This window comes from Fopius arisanus, unplaced genomic scaffold (assembly GCF_000806365.1).
Source record: "Fopius arisanus strain USDA-PBARC FA_bdor unplaced genomic scaffold, ASM80636v1 scaffold00075, whole genome shotgun sequence".
NCBI lineage: Eukaryota > Metazoa > Arthropoda > Insecta > Hymenoptera > Braconidae > Fopius > Fopius arisanus.
Window position 1 is genome coordinate 457,395 of NW_011887814.1, and position 17,886 is coordinate 475,280.

Below are 17,886 nucleotides of genomic sequence, written 5' to 3' on the forward strand. Positions count from 1 at the left end.
TTATAAGATTGTTTTTATTATAAGATGATATTAAACTCCTTTTGTAATTAATGAAGGTCGAGGTGTGATTGGTTTCTCCTGAAAAAATATTTTCGAGTATTTTTCAATCATTTAATCCAGAGATTGAATCTTGAGCAGGAAATGAGGATTAGAAATGCGATAAAAGAGTCGGCTCATTAATTTTCGACTCTTGAGAAATATTAATCAATATTGTGGGGTGATTATCGATCATTGGCGATTGACGGCTGGAATTTCCTCGGTGTTTGTGTGACAAAGGAAATTAGTGACTGAATATTGACTGAGGAGGGATAAGGGTGGGGGATGTGACAATTTTTTTTCGAAGGAGAAAATTGTGGAAATGTTATTTTTATTTTGCCAATGGATGAGAGCAGTGCAGGATGAGAGGTAGTGAAGTCAAGTGTAACATTGGGACAGCAGATGTAGTCTCTCCAGGTTTGTGAATGACATCAATTAATTTATTTAAAAAATCCACGAGAAAATGAATTACCAGCCGAGAGGTAGCGATTTTCTCCAGAATTCATTGGTCTCTATAAGAATTTTATCTTGAGAATAAACATATTCTCACAGATCTCAGGTATTTTGTGACTTTATTTTGGTAAGAAGGAGTGAAAATGAATTGTTTTATTCTTTTTTATGAGAGAGATAATATAATCAACAGGATGGTGGTGTGCGAGACACTGGCAATGTCTCGTGTTATTCCTGGGCTACACAATTGCCTACACGAATAGAAGTTGTATATCGATAGTGATCATCGCGATTCAGAACGAGAAGAACGATGAAGATGAATTGACATCAGGCAACGTTGGTATAATCCTGAGTTCATTCATATGTGGTTATGCAGTGATGCAGATACCATCTGGTTACTTGGCAAGAATATGGAGTGCCAAAATGGTTTTAGGAATTGGTATACTGATAAATGGTCTCGGTGGTCTTTTATGTCCAATAGTATTTGATGAAGGTGGCTGGATATATCTGTGTGGATGCAGAGTTATCATGGGATTGTGTCAGGCCTGTTGTCTGCCCTGTATTCATACTCTTCTCTCAAAATGGGTGCCCCCGAACGAACGCGGACGACTGGGTAATGATTATTCCCTCGATTATCGTTATTTAAAAAACAAATTGTCCAGTCGAGTGGTGAAACTGGATAAGTCAACGTCATTTCAGCTATCTCTATCTCTCCTAGATCCCGAGATCATTACCGAAAGCTCATCCCCGAGTGAGATTAACTCATTCTATTTTACCACTCCCCTAGCTAATTGTCTCGATCTCCCTGTACTCCTCTCTGACGACTAGTCTTCAACATTTTATTCAGGTACTATGACCTACGCTGGAGGACACTTTGGCACTGTTATCTCGTATCCAATATCCGGGGCTCTGATTGATGCTGCTGGATGGAGAAGTGTCTTTTATTTATTTGGTGCTGCTGCCATCATTTGGTCATTAATTTTCCTCTTCATCGGTTCTGATTCACCAGCTGCATCAGCTGAGAAAGCCTTCTGTGGTATCAGCGATCACGAGAGGCAGTATATCGAGACCAGTCTTGGAGTTTTCGAGGATGGAGTCACGACTGCCACTGACAAAGTGAGTACATCCATTGAATACAGGACTGATTCCATAGATACACGATTCTCATTTTATCTCCAGAATATTAAAACCCCTTGGAAAGCAATACTCACTAGTCTACCCTTCTGGTCACTTCTCATTGCGCATTGTGGAAATAATTGGGCATCTCTCATCCTACATAGCGAAATTCCGCAGTACATGAATGGAGTCCTTGGATTCGGTATCAAAGAAGTGCGTGCTAAATTTAATCTGGAGTATAAAAAATTTATAAAACCTTGTAATTTTAAAATACAGAATGGACTTAAATCAGCCCTTCCCTTCGTTGCTGTTTTACTTTTGACAGTGCCAGTGAGTTGGCTGTCAGATTGGAGTCAGGAGAGAGGAGTATCTCGTGGATTGATAAGAAAATTATGCAATACCATTGGCCAATGGGGAAAAGGACTCGTATTCATTGGCATTTGCTTCGTGCCTCCTAGTGAAGCGACACTATCAGTGATCCTGTTTGTTCTCGCTGGTGCACTGGGAGTTGGAGCGATGTGTGGATTTCAAATCAATCACATGGATCTCAGTCCCCGATGGGCTGGACTCCTGGTCTCAATCACAAATTGTGCTGCAGCTGTTGTTGCTCTCGTAGCTCCTCTGGTGGTCGGCCAGATTGTAACGGATTCGGTAAAACCATGATTTTTCAAAATACTGAATAATTTCATGTGGTGCTCCTGTTGAGAATGAGAAAAAAATTTTCATTCCAAGTGAAATGTTTACTAGAGAATTAAAAGAATTTCAATAAAAATTGTTCTTTCCACAGAGACATGTGGATCAGTGGAGGATTGTGTTCCTCATCTCCGGGGGAATTTGTTTCCTAGGAAATCTGGTGTTCGTTCTCTTTGGGAGTGGTGAGACCCAGTGGTGGGACGAAATCGAGAGCTCAGGGAAAATCAGCAGTCAAAATAATCAGAGGTCCCCGAGAGCTTCTTCGATTATTCCAGATGATGCTTTGATACTTTGAGATAATTTATTTGAAATAAGAAAAATTTAAAAAATTTGTGGAATAATTCTGAATAAAAAAGCTTTCATTAACACGAAAAAATTCCGATAAAATAATTACTCCTATAATAATAATTGCAATGACGAATAATTATGATTGATAATCATTTACAATTAAATATAAATGAAATTGAGATAATGATTGACCGAGAAAATTGGCGCAGTCTAGCTGAAAAAAAAATGGCCGTATCAGATTCTCAAGATTATAAGAATTATTACGGTAATTCCTAGAAGAGTAACAAATGTCGACTCAAATGATTGTAGCGCACCTACTGTTGTGTCATCATAAAAATTCCAATGGTAAATATAAGCCATTGATTATCAAACCTGATGGATTGCAAATTAAACGTACGCAGAATGATTTGAAAAAGTAATATATTCTTTTTCCTTCTTGACATAGGAATTCCGCATACCTGCCGTAAAAATAAAGAGTGGGAGAAACGCCAGCATAACATCGAGCAAATGTGTTCAGAGCGATTCCCTGGAATGCTGCTGATGTGCCAGCATGAGTCTTCCAAAGAGTGACAGTGACACCCCAAAGGAATCCAGCCCTCGAGGTTTGTTTTCAGCTGCTGAAAATATTAATGATTATTATTCACCTGTGGAATGTTGTCGATAGGATTTGGGGTCAGACACTGTCAATGCATCCTGCTATTCCTGAGCTATGGAATTGCCTACACGACCAGAACCTGTCTGTCTCTGGTGATTGTTGGGATCAAGGAAGAGCAGGAGAGTGTAAGTTCCTCATCCACTGACAACCAGAATCTCCAGTTGTCCTAATTAAATAAACCAGTCCATTAATTTCACGATGATTTCATGATTTATTCAAGTTCCAGCAAGATGTCTTGACTCAAGGTCAAGTCGGTGTAATCCTGAGTTCATTCCTGTGGGGCTATGCAATCGCCCAAATCCCGATAGGTCATATGACCAGGATCTGGAGTGCAAAAATGATTTTGGTAATTGGCCTCCTGATAAGCGGTGTCTTCAGCATTTTATCTCCAGTTATATTTGAGAGAGGTGGTTGGGTGTATCTGTGTGTGAGCAGAATTATCATGGGTCTGTGCCAGGCTTGCTTGCCACCCTGCTGTCACACATTATTGTCCAAATGGGCACCTCCCAGGGAACGCGGACGAATCTGTAATCATTCAATGATTTTTATTTTTGATCTAGAACTCAATGATTATCTCAAAATTTACAATTTTTCTCCAGGTTCTGTGGTCTTCTCTGGAGCAACCTTTGGCACATTAATCGCACCACCGATAAGTGGTGTTCTGATTGCTGCTGACGGGTGGCGAAGTCCATTTTACGTGTTTGGAGTTGGTGCTGTTGTTTCGGCTGTTATTTTGCTAATCGCTGGATCAGATTCGCCAGCCACAGCTGTTGGAAAGTTTTGTTGTGGTATCAGTGAGGCTGAGAGGAAATATATCGAGAGCAGTCTTGGATTATGTGAGGAGAAAACGACTGGTGAGAGACAGGTGAGTGTCATCCACTGGCGTCAACGATTCAATTAATTTTATCATTGAGACATTTTGCACGTTCTTTCAATCTCTCTTCTTTAAGACCTCGAAGACACCTTGGAGAGCCATATTAACCAATGCACCATTCTGGGCCCTTCTTACTGTCCATTGTGGATACAAATGGGGGCATTACATGCTCCTCACTGAAATGCCGATCTACATGGATGGAGTTCTTGGATTCAACATCAAAGAAGTGAGTTGGACGAATTTATCCTGAAGGAATCAGAATTCCCATTCATTAGGGATTACTGTTTTTTCGACTCCAGAATATTAAGCATGGAGAGAATAATTAATATTTCTGAATGATAAATCATTGACTAGAGATTATTCATTTTGATGTGCAGAATGGAGTGAAATCAGCGCTTCCCTATATTGCACTGTTGCTCCTCACGATTCCAGTGAGTTGTTTTTCTGATTGGAGTGAGAAAAAGGGAGTGTCGAGGGGATTTTCACGAAAATTATGCAATACTATTGGCCAGTGGGGACAAGGACTCGCACTCATTGGTATCGTTTTTGTAACACCTGGGGATACGACAGTTCCTGTTCTTCTGTTAATTGTAGCTGTTGGATTGGCAGCCCCAACCATGTGTGGATATCAAATTAATCATATGGATCTCAGTCTCGATTATGCTGGATTGCTTGTCTCCATTACAAATGCTGTGTCATCAATTGCTGGACTACTAGCTCCTCTGGTGGTTGGAATAATTGTCACAGATTCGGTATGCGAGTTGTGATTAATGAATAAATTTTATATCACATCCTGTACAATAATTATAATAACCATTTCTCTTTCAGCATGATATAGAGCAGTGGAAAATCATTTTTTTGATCAGTGGAGGAATTTATTTTGTGGGAAATTTCATATTCATTTTATTCGGAAGTGGTGAGACCCAGCAGTGGAACAACAGTGAAGATCGGGGAGAGTTTAATAATGAAAAGTTTCGATCTCGGATATCATCCATTGATTCCAGCTGAATCTGAGGATTTTTTTGTGTGTTGTATTGAATTTTGTGATGAATCTTGAAAATTTATATCATCTTCTCTTAGAATAAATAAAAATCCTCAAATGTCTGCCCTATAACTGCATTTTAAGCTACTCTCTGCGATAATCAGTCCCCCACGTGTCTTTCCCCAAGTCGCACCAGGCAATCCATCACGAATTACATCAGAAATATGTATGAGGAGTATCCGCTGAATTATAAAAGTAAATGGCTGTCAGGAAAAACCATTAGGCCACAGTAACAAAGAATATTCCTATTCTCACCGATGTGAAACCACCGAGTGCACTAGTCACACGATTTGCTCAGATATGTCGTCATCTCAGCCTGAATCTATACCATGCATCATCCCCGAGGAAGATCCACGCTTCTCAGGTATCTGAATATATTCATATCAATAATTACATTTAACAAAATACGAATTGCTTCGAATGAATATTTAATTCGTAGATGAAGAGACTTCTCCAACGAGCGGACTGGGAATCAGACATCTGCAGTGCCTCATGTGCTTTCTGGCCCTAGCCCTGATGTTTACGAATAATATCTGCATGTCTATAGCAATCGTTGCAATGGGAGAGGAAGAAAAAAACGTAAACACTACTATAGGATATATTAAATATTGTTCACAGCTTTTAATTTTAATATTACATTCCAGAAGAGTAAATTGACTTCAGATCACATCGGCCTAATTCTGAGTGCCCCAATGTGGGGATCACCATTGGTTCAAGTGCCAGTGGGTCATCTAGCAAGAATCTGGAGTGCGAAGAGTCTTTTGTCCATTGGTATCTTGACAAATGGAATTTTTGGTCTTCTGTGTCCCATTGTTTTTGACAGAGGTGGCTGGATATATCTCTGCATCTGCAGAGTTGTCATGGGAATGTGTCGGGGTTGTCTGAAGCCGTGCATTCACACGTTGCTGGCAAGATGGGTGCCACCAAACGAGCGTGGACGTTTAGGTAATTCATTAATCTAATCTCGTTAAATATTTCACAAGAATATATTCTAGCAACTGCCACATACATGGGTGTCTACTTCGGCACAATAATTGCGTATCCAATATCGGGGATTCTGATTGGTGCAGCTGGATGGAGATGTCCTTTTTACGTCTTCGGTGCAATCGCTGTTGTCTGGTCAATGATCTTCTTCTTGATGGGGTCAGATTCACCAGTCGAGTCTTCGGATAAGACTTGCTGTAGCATCAGTCAGAGTGAGAAGGATTATATCCAGCGGGGCCTTGGGGTCTTTGAGGAAAGAGCTAACTACTCCCTGGAGGTCAGTGGTTACGATTTATCCTCACGTATAAATCATTTCGTAGACGTTGACCTCCGTCATATGTCTGTCTCGAGGAAAGAATGATGAGTTGTCACTGGAAATCGTTGCCATTCAATTGTAATGCTTTTTGATTTTTTACTTGAAGAACTCAACACCGTGGCGTGCTATTTTGACCAGCAGACCTTTCTGGGCTCTTCTCATTGCGAATTGCGGGTACAGCTGGGGATTTTGGGTGCTACTTACTGAAATACCGATTTACATGGCTGGAGTTCTTCGATTCGACATCAAAGAGGTGAGTAGAATAAATAATTCCCTCTTGATTATCAATAATGGTGTCTCACTATTGGAATTAATCATTCATCAGCTGGAAATTGATGTTCATGATGATAGAATGGTGTAAAATCAGCACTTCCTTATGTGGCATTATTGCTCCTTACATTTCCGGTGAGTTGGATGTCCGATTGGTGTGAGAAAAAAGGTGTGTCACGTGGAGTTGTCCGAAAGGTTTGCAATACAATTGGATATTGGGGACCAGCGGTTGCTCTCGTTGGCATCTGCTTCGTATCCCCTGATGATAGGACTGCACCAGTGGTACTTTTGGTTCTCGCTGTTGGATTGAATGCCGGAGGAGACTGTGGGTATCAGATTAATCACATGGATCTCAGCCACAAATATGCTGGAGTCCTGGTCTCCATTACAAACAGCGCTGCATCGTTTGTGGCATTATTGGGACCTCTGATTGTTTCCCAGATCGTCACTGACACGGTACATTATTCTTCCTCTTTTCCCTGGGAAGTAGAGTGATGAATGACAAAAAGATTTCTTCCTGGTACGACAAAATCATTCGATAATTCCCACAATAATTATTCAAACTCGTTTTACCACTTTTTCTCTTTACTCACGTGTAATTACATATGTAAAAAAAAATATATTCAAGTGACGCATACGCTCGCATTTTCAGACAAATGCATACCAGTGGAAGACTGTTTTCTACATGACAGGAGGAATTTATTTCCTATCGAATTTGATATTCATTTTGTTTGGAAGTGGTGAGCATCAGACATGGGACAATATTCATCACGAGAGGCTATAGAAAAAAAGAAATTGTTAATGTCTGAAGTGTTACAAACTGTCAAATTTGTAATAAATGTATATTTAAATTACTTGTGAGTTATTATTTTCCTTTTGTTTATCCCTCAGGACTGACGCTGAAAACTGAAATAATGATTATTCATTTGCAAATGAACTGTTGCACCATTACAGTTGCATTTACGATAAAACTTGTTGAATTTATTTATTCTCATAAAATAATTGCTCTAAATTAATTGGCATTGAACCATTTCCTCTTTTCGGTGATGATCCGATTGCCTCGAGGCTTCGATTTTCTTCGAGTTCATCTTATCATCGGCGATTGAATCACTCGTTATCGCAATCAGTGAGTACATTTCTCCGAAAGAATTTTCATTCCTCGGCTGGCATTTTTCGCAAAGCAATTATCAATGATTCGACGACAAACAATTGGTACACAGGAAAAATGACGTCTTCATGACGCGTGTCAGACAAGACGATACCGGAAAATAAATGTTGTAATCCTTCAGTGGTGGGGCGTAATTTTTCAATGATTATCCGTGTTAAATTCTGTATTATGGAATCTGGATAATCTACCACTGTTGACTATGACGGATAACGGAGCGGTAACCGTCCCTCGCATACCGGGTAATTGTAACTGTTCAGGTGTAATTAATAAAAAAAAATTCTTTTTCAATTTTAAAATCGTTCACAATTACGTTTTTACCCGCCGCCCATGCACGCGATCATCACTGAAAATTATAACTATTTTCAACGAATATTTAAAAAAAGAAATTACATCAATTTCGAATGAATTTATAATTGATGATTGAATTTTATCGTCTCCCAAAGCTGAGGAAAATCGTCATAAACAATTGTAACTGTTCCCATTATTTTCATTAATTTCATTAACATTTTTTCTCGAATAAGAATTGTTTTCATGATCATTGTGAATTCGGAATTGAAAGAGCGGAATTGAAAAAGCGGATGACTGATTTATGTAGTGATTTATTCGATAGACTCATGAATTATTGATAATAACGCGTAATAATTCTAGGAATTTGAATCTTTTACTGTTGAGATAAAATAGCGTGGGGAAGGTAAAAAATTTGTGATGAATTTGTGCGAAAAATATTAGTGAATACTTAGAATCAGGATCAAATGGTGATAAATATAGTAACACGGAAATAATTGTTATTTCATGTCAATTTCTCAGCGCATGTAATTCAAGGCCATTGGTTTATCCGTTTGCGTAATAAGAAAAATTCGCTATTTAAGTGTCAGTGATAAAGCTGAAGACCCTGAGCTGGTGATATAGTTTCTCACATGTCAAATCACGAGTGATTATAAATAGATCGAATAAATCTCAATTACAACGATCGAAGATCAAACCCAATAAATTTTCAGCAATAATTCCGCAACGACAATGTGTTGATTAAATAATTTTCCAATAGGATTCTTGGGCATCAGGCATTTGCAATGTGTTCTTTGCTTCTTGGGTATTACAATTGCATATGCAAACAGAGTTTGCATGTCTATAGCAATTGTTGCTATCAAGGAAGAGGTAGAAGTGAGTACTCAATCATTTTAAAAACCTCTGTAATTTTCCATCGAATCAATACGGAAATTCCCCGGGAATCACTCAGTTCCCTTTTTCCGTAGAAACTACTCCTTCAAAAATAACATTATCACAAATTGATAAGGAGCACTTGCAATTAAATAATATTCACTTTTCTGTTCTCACGTATTCGTGTGCAGTCGTTACTTTAGTTGGATCATCAATTTTTTTTTCCATCTCAGAAAAATGGTTCTATCCTGGAAAATGTGGGTCCGATCCTGAGTTCGTTCTTCTGGGGCTACACTTTGATGCAGATTCCTTCGGGACATCTGGCTAGAATATGGAGTGCAAAAATGGTTTTTTCGATAGGTGTAATGTTGAATGGAGTTGGTTGCATGCTGTGTCCGATTTTTTTCGACCAAGGGGGCTGGATACTTCTCTGTATCTGTCGTGTGATCATGGGACTCAGTCAAGCCTGTTGTCTTCCCTGCATCCACACTCTTCTCTCAAAATGGGTACCACCAAACGAACGTGGACGACTCTGTGATTATTTTATTTTATTCCATTAAACTCCATCCGACCCGGCTAAAAAAAATTCTAATCGAAATATTTTTTCCAAATTTTCAAAAAATTTCTGGAAAACTTTTCAGCCATTTTTTTTTTATAAAACAAAAAAAAAACGTCAGGCAACAAAAAAATTTTTCAGAAAAGTTTGGAAAAATTTTTCAAAAATTTCAATAGGAAAATTTTTGAGAATATTGAAAAATCAAAACGGTAAGAATAAATCAGTATAATCAAAAGAAAAAATTATATTCGCAAAAATTTCTAGAAAATGGTAAAAAAACTTTTGAAAACATTTCCCAAAAATACAATTGTTTTGTTTCCCGATTTTTTTTTGTTTCAAAAATAAATTTTCTGAAAAGTTTTCCCAAAATTTTTTGAAAATTTGAAAAAAAAATTTTCGATTAAATTTTTTTTACCCGGGGGTTCCCCCAATAATAAAATTAATACCTCAATTACTCCAATTCAGGCACCATGACCTACGCTGGAGCACAATTTGGAACGGTCATCTCATACCCAATATCTGGAGCAATGATTGAATTCTCCGGATGGCGAAGTGTCTTCTACTCCTTTGGAGCAGTGGCCGTCATCTGGTCATTATCATTCTTCTTCATCGGTTCTGATTCACCAGCCGCATCCGCTGGAAGCTCTCTCTGTCGTATTGGCGATACCGAAAGAAAATATATCGAGTGCGGACTTGGGGTCCACCAAACGGAAGACTCAGCCGAGAAGAAAAAGGTAGAGCTGAATAAATAAATCATAATCCCAGATATTGTGCTCAAGTCCCATTATCCAGCAGATTCCAAAAACACCATGGGGATCAATATTGACGAGTCTCCCATTCTGGTCACTCGTGGCTGCCCATTGTGGACAGAACTGGGGCTTTTGGACATTAATAACGGAAACATCTATTTACATGAATGGAGTCCTGGGTTTTGACATCACAGAGGTTCGTAAATTCATTCCTCAAGTTGAGATAAAAAATTTTATCCTGAAATGACAGTAATATTCGACAAATTATGCACAACATCGAGTCATGAGCTGTCAATCCAATAAATTCAAGTTGACAGATTAATTTGTTTGCCAGAATGGACTGAAATCAGCCCTTCCCTACCTCGCGATGCTGTTCCTGACGTTTCCAGTGAGTTACCTATCGGATTGGGCCCAGACCAAAGGCTTATCACGTGGAGCATCTCGAAAAATCTGCAATACAATCGGCCACTGGGGCCCAGGACTCGCCCTGATCGGCATCTGCTTCGTGTCCCCTGGTGACACGACGACTCCAGTGATTCTCCTGGTGATCGCTGGCGGATTAAACGTCGGGGCTGTCTGTGGATTCCAAATCAATCACATGGACCTCAGTCCTAATTACGCTGGACTGCTCATGGCATTCACAAACTGCGCTGCAGCTATCGTCGCTCTGCTCGCACCTCTGATTGTTGGAGAAATCGTCACTGACGACGTAAATATCGGCTTCAGAACTTGAACAACTCTCGAGTGATGGAATCGGTGACGAATACCGGAATTAATTCGGCAATGATCGCCTTGCCTTCAGCCTCTCGATAATTCTTTATTTTTTCACTGGATAATTCCAACTTATGATTCCTCTGGTGCTTCCAGATGATGAAACATGCCTAGGGAATCGTAATCGCCTCTCATACGTGACGTGTGTTCACTGATTCTATCACTTCAAGTTAATCTCCTAAATCTTGATTTACACCGTTTTATCATTTCGGAGGGAAAATCTTCTGAAATATCGAGCATCAATTGGTTATTGAATTATTAAACAAATCGTTATCTTTTTCCCTTTCAGAAAAATGCTGACCAATGGAAAATCGTCTTCTACCTGTCCGGGGGTATTTATTTCGTTGGGAATTTAATGTTCATCATTTTCGGCAGCGGAGAGACTCAACCCTGGGACGACATTACGAAATCCAACCGGAATGATGAAGGAGTAATTATAAAACTCCGATCATCAGCTAGTGCTGAGGATACTCTGATTGCCTAGCAATCTCTCATCGTATCGATAATTATTTAATAAATCAACACACTTAGAAGACTTTCGTAATGAAATAAAAACTTTTTTTGAGAACGCCGTGGATTGTTCGTGAAATTACGAGAAAAATCCTGCGACTCTCTGGAGGATTGCTATTAGATGAATGCTCGGGGTTTATCGAACGAAATCGATTGTCCTCGATATCACGAGATTATTCTTTATCTCTACACGGGATATGTAGTAGACGTAAAGAGCTCTGATTGATAATGTGATTATGCATTTGCTTCGGATCAGAAGCACCTCTGATTAATCTTTTTGTAATCATTTGAAATCATTTGAAAACATTGAAGATATTTTATTTTTATATTATCCTCATTAATAAATATATAATAAATTAAATGAATTCTTTGCAGTTTTAAAATTCCCATAAAATCCCATCGAAATATTGTCTCCACATACAATTGAATCGGTGAGCTCTAGCCCTAGATGTCTCCTAATTTTAATTTTATGCATCGGACTCTCTATTTTTCAAATAAAAATTTTTCAAATAAAAATTTGATTCCGCGCGGAGAAAAAAATTCTTCTGTTTCTTTTCTCTTTTCTGAATGGAAGGAGGTAGTCTTGGGGAATCATCTAGGTCGTCTCCGATAAATCGAGTGGGGGAAAGAGCTGAACAATTTTATGATCGTCGAACGCCGATCGATTCATTTGAAGATTGAGAGTTGAATTAAAAACACCGGTTTCAGTGAGAGAAACGTAAAGGTTTTATTTAATTGAGTTTGTTTTGGGACCCGATTTTTATATCAGGGGACTTATCGGTATCAACATGACGCATGGACCGAGGACCCGGAGGATCTCCAGAGTGGAGAACATGAAAGTCCCTCCACGAAGACCAAGTGGTGAGGCAAATTAATTTTCATTTCATAAATTCAATAATTTATCACCTGTAAATCAATTCTAATGGTTGAATCGTTCCTGAGCTAGTCAACAAATCATAATTTTTCAATCAATTGCAAAACAAATAATTCCTATCCGCATTCAGAGAATATTTTCCACTCGATCGTAAAAAACATTACGATAGATTTTAGTTATTGAGTGTTATCGAGTACTCAACATTCTCCGCTCGGTTTATTTACAATTGCAACATTCCTCCATCATCAGGGATAACATGTTAAATAATAAATAATATTATAAAAAAAATAACGATGTGGGCTGGGATTAACATTACAGCCTGGTTTGGCTGCAGACACATGCAGATTCTCCTCTTGACCCTAGGATTTTTCACGTGCTACGCAGTGAGAGTTGCCCTGTCCATCTCCCTCGTGGCAATGACCAACTCCAAGCACGCGAATCCGGATTTTACAGTAATTAATTAACCCCCGTTATCAATTTATGGATTTAAAAATACTATTGAAAATTTTTTGCGCCTTCAGGAATTCAAATGGGACGATGCGACTCAGAACACTATTCTGAGCTCATTCTTCTGGGGATATGTAATTACTCATATACCGGGTGGTGCTCTAGCTCAAAAATTCGGAGCTCAAAAATTATTTGCACTTGCTGTTGGCCTCTGTGGAGTAGTGACGATGTTAATTCCAACGGCGGCGATGTACGGAGGATGGCAAGCTGTCGTGGTCCTCAGAATTCTCACCGGATGTTGTCAGGGTGTTGTACCCCCATGTATACATACCCTGTTATCCAAATGGATACCCCTGGAGGAGAGGGGAAGAGCAGGTACCTCAAAACATGAGCTAATTACCCACGATAAGTCCATAACGAAATTATCAATTCAATAACATGATCAAATCCGTGGAATACCATTAAGAATCGATTTATCTAGAAAACTATTGGTTCCAGACAAAAATATTAGACGACCTTTTTTGTCGGGAATTTAATCAGCGACAGAAAAGTTATCTACCGTATTCCCCTTCGATCGATAGTTTTCGCGATAATTCGGTAATTGAGAAACATGTCGAAATTGATTTCTGTAGATAAAGAAAAAAATAGAGAAGTGATTAGATAATTGGGAATGAATTTTTCAAGGAAGCTGCACTTACTCCGGGGGTTGGCTAGGAAATGTAATAGCCCTGTTAACGTGTGGAGAATTATCGAAGTCAGTTCTTGGATGGCCAGGGAGTTTCTACACTTGGGGGGGAATAGCCTTCCTCTGGGCCGTCATCTTCCTGATCTTCGGGAAAGATTCCCCAGGCGATCACCCGAAAATTCCACAGGACGAGAAAGAATATATTGAAGTGAGCTTGGGAGTTACAGAAACCGTCGAGGTACATCCGCTGAATTTATTTTACCGATTAAAAAAATTGATCTCTAAAATCTGATCTAAAAATATCCCAAGACAAGATTTATTTGCGGAGTGAGGAATAGAATGAATTTTCTTGCTCTTGGAAAGATTATTGCCTTTGATAGTATTAATTAATTTTTTATTGGACGATTGTATTGGATATAAATTCTCATTTGTAGACATTAAAAACACCTTGGGTATCGATCATGACCTCGATTCCTGTCTGGGCACTGCTGATTGCTCAGTGCTCGCAGGCCTGGGGCTTCTGGATGCTCCTCACCAAGACACCAGCCTACATGGACAAGGCACTGCATTATGATATCGACGAGGTGAGTGAAAAAAATTGTCCTATTCGAATTATGCTCTCAGCAAATTTCGGAATTTTTTCCAAACGCTTCTCTCACTCTGGAAATAAATCTTCCATCAGTACCGAAGGCTCAACGTCGATTAGAAATTGTCTAATCTTCGCTTTCACGGTCGCCCAATCACCAGTGATCACCACCTGAATATCAATAAACTTCCGATGAAAATAGAAGGATCGAAATTGATTATTTTGTTTGCGATTGTGTGAATGGAAGGCCAGGATAAGGTGATCGTACGTGAACGGAATGAGATTCAACGATAGTGTCTACGGTCAAGGCTGATGAAATTCCTAGGTGTACATCAGAAATTTCGATTGACTGATTAATTGAATTTCTCACAGGAAAAATAATGCGAAGTACCACAATTCCCACTCCTTCGATCGCGATAATAATGAGCGAGTTATCACGATTATTTATTCTTGTTTAAAAAATCGATAGATTTCGAATTAAAAACCAGAGAAACAAAATTTTCTGTCCAGAAAACTTTCCTGAAAACTTTATCAAAACTTCACCGGCAAAAATGGTAACCCATGTTTGAGAGGGACGAGTGAATGTGAAGGGGAGGCTGAATGTTATTTATTAAGGCAAAAAAAAAATGATTGTTTGTTCTCAGAACGGGCGAGTGTCAGCACTACCATATTTGGCAGCATGGCTACTTGGTTTTCCCATAAGTTACGCATCGGACAGGCTCGTTAAAGCCGGCTACGTATCCCTAGTCACCATGCGAAAGATAGCAAATACGATTGGTGAATTTATTCCAGCAGCTGCATTAATTGGACTTGGATACGTTGACAGTGAGCATCGGGAAATTGCGGTCGGTGTCCTTGTCACATCGGTGGGATTCAATGTTGCTGTATTTAGTGGCCATCAGATGAATCACATGGATCTCAGTCCAAATTTTGCTGGTATACTCATGGGAATCACCAACGCCGCTGCCAATATCTGTGGAATCGCAGCACCTCTCATCTGTGGACTCATTGTTACCAATACCGTGAGTATTTTAATATCGAATTTATTCTTCTGCTACCCAATGGGATTGACTTGATATCAAAATTATTTTATCTCATTCAGAGTGACGTACACCAGTGGAGAAAAATCTATTTCATATCCGCTGGAATTTATGTGATTGGAAATTTGGCATTCGTGCTGTTTGGAAAGGCAACTGTACAGCCATGGAATGACACAACTACACACATCGAGGATCACGAAATCTCCACAATCCCTGAGGGACCCAAAAGTCTCGATGAGAAAGGCATTGCCGAAAAGAGTGAAATTATCCAGTAATTCTGTGATTCTTGGAAAATATCCGAGTAATTCACAGATGAATTTGCATTTCACATCATCATAATGTAGATAATTAATATTTATTTCAGGTAATTTAAGAATACACCCTGTAAAAACGATCAACATGAAATCTTTGGAATTTTTATTCGCATATCATGATTATTCAGTCAATCTTTCGTCGTCGGTTCGAGCTGGATCTCCACAAGGTCTTCAGGACCCATATCGTCCCCACTGAGGTCACAAATAATGTAATGCAGGTGACGAAATGCCTCTGGGAAGAATCTCCAACTGGAATTTTCCACTCGTAAGGTTTTGTTCGCTGAAGAAAAATTAAATCGCGCGTTATCTCCATTCTAAAATTTAATTAAATTGGGGGGGGGGGGGAATAATTGACTCACAGTTTCGTAGGGAATTTCTCGCCATTTGATGGAGAGATCGACACAAGGTGCACAGAGATCCATTTTTGAGACAGGATATTCTTTGACTCGATTTTTGCAACCGAGAAGTAATTTGGGAGTTGGAAAAATCACGGAGAGGAAATCTCCTCCCTTTCTAGCTCGATGATACCTCTGATGCACTGGGAGGCTGAGAATACTATTGGTTTCGTTCAATGCTGAGCAAATTGTTACACTCTGGGGTTTAGCCTCTTCCGCGAAAATTTCAACATCCGTTTCACCCTCAGAGCAAGCTGTCACCTTTAAAAATATTTAATAAATAAATGAGAATTGATTCCGCAAATTCTGAATTTATCACCTGAGGAATAATTTTGCTGATTCGTTCATGAGAATTATATAAGGTGGAAAAATGGAAGGAATTGCACGAGAATTTAATGAGAAAAATATTTTTTTTTCTAATTACCTCACCGGTCCTTCTCAAATCCGCGAGTTCGTCGACGTTGACGTACAAAGACTGCGGTAATTCCACGACCAATGCCACATGACAATCACTTTCCCTCAAATTCGGTATGTCCACGAAATAAAAAATTTTCCTGCGTTGACAGGTGAAAATAATTGTTGTTAAAAATTCGAATTGAGTGACTGTAACCTCTCACCTGTGAAATCCATCTCCATCGATGTGAAAATCAACTGTGGAGTCAAGTAAATCGGAATTCGTCGGGCTAAAAAATATTAATAATGTGAAAATGTTAATTACAAAGGGAACAATTTTCATTTCAATTGACAGCATTTTCATGGCGTTATCTGAGAGTAAACAACCGGTCAAATCAGCTGATGTGGCGAACCGATCGAGAAATCGAAAATTCACGAGTTGACGAAGAGATGGCGCCATTTGTGTGTCATTCTCCAATCGTTGGGATTCCCTGAGGAAACTACAATTATTCTTTATTCCTTGATTGATCAAAATCATTCAAAGTCATGAATTGATAGGAATTTTCAAAATTATTGATCAATTTTTTTCAATTCGCTATCCCTTCCAGATTCAGAGATTCCTCTAAACTTCATTCAGGAAATAATGATTCTACCCAAAATAATTGATGAAGTTTAAGAATAGAGAGATATTTGGGATTTTTTTATTATTCTGAAAGTGAATGGAATTTATTTGACAGTTAGATCTATAAATAGTTTAATTGGAGTTTGTGAATGCCTTATCACGGAGTGAATTCATCATCGATTATCAATTAATTGCAGACTCTTCCACTCGAGCTCTCCAAAAATATCCCAACGAAATCTATCCAATGCAGATACCCATTTCCTCTCGAACGAATAGATATGATCAGATGTATCCATTTACCTCGGTCTAGTGATAGTATTCTCATGATAAAAATTGACCGGAAATGGAGATTAAAGTGAAAGAAAAATAGAACATTCTGTGGCTGAGAAAATTCTCAACCGAATATCTGAGTGATTTATCAAATAATCACGAGTGGCTATTATTTCTCAATGGAATAACGACATGATAACTGAATTGAACAATAAGTCAAAATGTCAATCCGCTGTTCTGAAACTCAGGAGTTTTTTCGTGCATTAAAATGCGTTTGGAAAATGTCTAGACGACAGTATACAACCAATTTCAGATACCAAGGCACTTCATAACTTATATCAAGTTGAAGTTGACGGAAGTATCGCGGGTCTCGAGTCTAAGGGGATAGACGGATTCACCCCTCACCCTCTTTTTTAACTCCCAAACATCTCACGACATGGAAAAAAAAAGTCTGGAAAAACATGAGAATAAAATGAAATGCAGTTTCAAACATGAGTTTCATGCCCGAGTGAAGTTTTAACGTTCTGAGGAATAAACTGGAAATAAAAATGGAGTCTAAGAAGTATTTTCCACTAGCTCGAGAGCTGGGAAAAGCGTTTGAATATTTTTCCACCGATCAATTCG

General features: G+C 38.8%; 6 protein-coding genes across 9 annotated transcripts; 5 read left to right on the top strand and 1 right to left on the bottom strand.

The window, feature by feature from the left end:
- The first annotated feature begins 56 nt into the window (after positions 1-56).
- Positions 57-2,656, top strand: LOC105269860 (putative inorganic phosphate cotransporter). Its single transcript, XM_011310430.1, has 6 exons — positions 57-453; positions 680-1,099; positions 1,334-1,602; positions 1,666-1,815; positions 1,879-2,253; positions 2,390-2,656. The coding sequence occupies exons 1-6, from the start codon at positions 399-401 to the stop codon at positions 2,588-2,590; spliced, it is 1,470 nt and encodes a 489-aa protein (XP_011308732.1). The 5' UTR covers positions 57-398; the 3' UTR covers positions 2,591-2,656.
- Positions 2,657-3,078: 422 nt separating this feature from the next.
- LOC105269864 (putative inorganic phosphate cotransporter) lies at positions 3,079-5,198 on the top strand. The gene is made up of 7 exons (XM_011310438.1): positions 3,079-3,185; positions 3,248-3,363; positions 3,459-3,765; positions 3,838-4,103; positions 4,189-4,338; positions 4,490-4,864; positions 4,941-5,198. The coding sequence occupies exons 1-7, from the start codon at positions 3,134-3,136 to the stop codon at positions 5,118-5,120; spliced, it is 1,446 nt and encodes a 481-aa protein (XP_011308740.1). The 5' UTR covers positions 3,079-3,133; the 3' UTR covers positions 5,121-5,198.
- A 159-nt stretch (positions 5,199-5,357) lies between these two features.
- On the top strand, positions 5,358-7,544 carry LOC105269863 (putative inorganic phosphate cotransporter). 3 transcript variants are annotated; one of them, XM_011310434.1, is made up of 7 exons: positions 5,358-5,518; positions 5,594-5,733; positions 5,799-6,099; positions 6,150-6,415; positions 6,561-6,707; positions 6,806-7,180; positions 7,377-7,544. In XM_011310434.1, the coding sequence occupies exons 1-7, from the start codon at positions 5,455-5,457 to the stop codon at positions 7,506-7,508; spliced, it is 1,425 nt and encodes a 474-aa protein (XP_011308736.1). In that variant the 5' UTR covers positions 5,358-5,454; the 3' UTR covers positions 7,509-7,544. The 3 variants fall into 3 exon arrangements, with proteins under 3 accessions (XP_011308736.1, XP_011308738.1, XP_011308739.1); XM_011310436.1 differs by having other exon boundaries at positions 6,225-6,415; XM_011310437.1 differs by having other exon boundaries at positions 6,806-7,244; positions 7,377-7,467.
- A 483-nt stretch (positions 7,545-8,027) lies between these two features.
- On the top strand, positions 8,028-11,967 carry LOC105269865 (putative inorganic phosphate cotransporter). 2 transcript variants are annotated; one of them, XM_011310439.1, is made up of 7 exons: positions 8,028-8,131; positions 8,938-9,053; positions 9,284-9,584; positions 10,072-10,340; positions 10,399-10,551; positions 10,690-11,064; positions 11,416-11,967. In XM_011310439.1, the coding sequence occupies exons 1-7, from the start codon at positions 8,092-8,094 to the stop codon at positions 11,608-11,610; spliced, it is 1,449 nt and encodes a 482-aa protein (XP_011308741.1). In that variant the 5' UTR covers positions 8,028-8,091; the 3' UTR covers positions 11,611-11,967. The 2 variants fall into 2 exon arrangements, with proteins under 2 accessions (XP_011308741.1, XP_011308742.1); XM_011310440.1 differs by having other exon boundaries at positions 10,402-10,551.
- A 358-nt stretch (positions 11,968-12,325) lies between these two features.
- Positions 12,326-15,662, top strand: LOC105269867 (putative inorganic phosphate cotransporter). Its single transcript, XM_011310442.1, has 7 exons — positions 12,326-12,497; positions 12,829-12,962; positions 13,032-13,332; positions 13,642-13,880; positions 14,077-14,226; positions 14,873-15,250; positions 15,331-15,662. Exons 1-7 carry the CDS (start codon positions 12,425-12,427, stop codon positions 15,541-15,543), a joined length of 1,488 nt encoding a protein of 495 aa, XP_011308744.1. The 5' UTR covers positions 12,326-12,424; the 3' UTR covers positions 15,544-15,662.
- Positions 15,605-16,764, bottom strand: PIG-X (Phosphatidylinositol glycan anchor biosynthesis class X). Its single transcript, XM_011310441.1, has 4 exons — positions 16,595-16,764; positions 16,402-16,531; positions 15,942-16,238; positions 15,605-15,862 (listed from the first exon to the last, which is right to left on the bottom strand). The coding sequence occupies exons 1-4, from the start codon at positions 16,732-16,734 to the stop codon at positions 15,707-15,709; spliced, it is 723 nt and encodes a 240-aa protein (XP_011308743.1). The 5' UTR covers positions 16,735-16,764; the 3' UTR covers positions 15,605-15,706.
- Between the last annotated feature and the right edge of the window lie 1,122 nt (positions 16,765-17,886).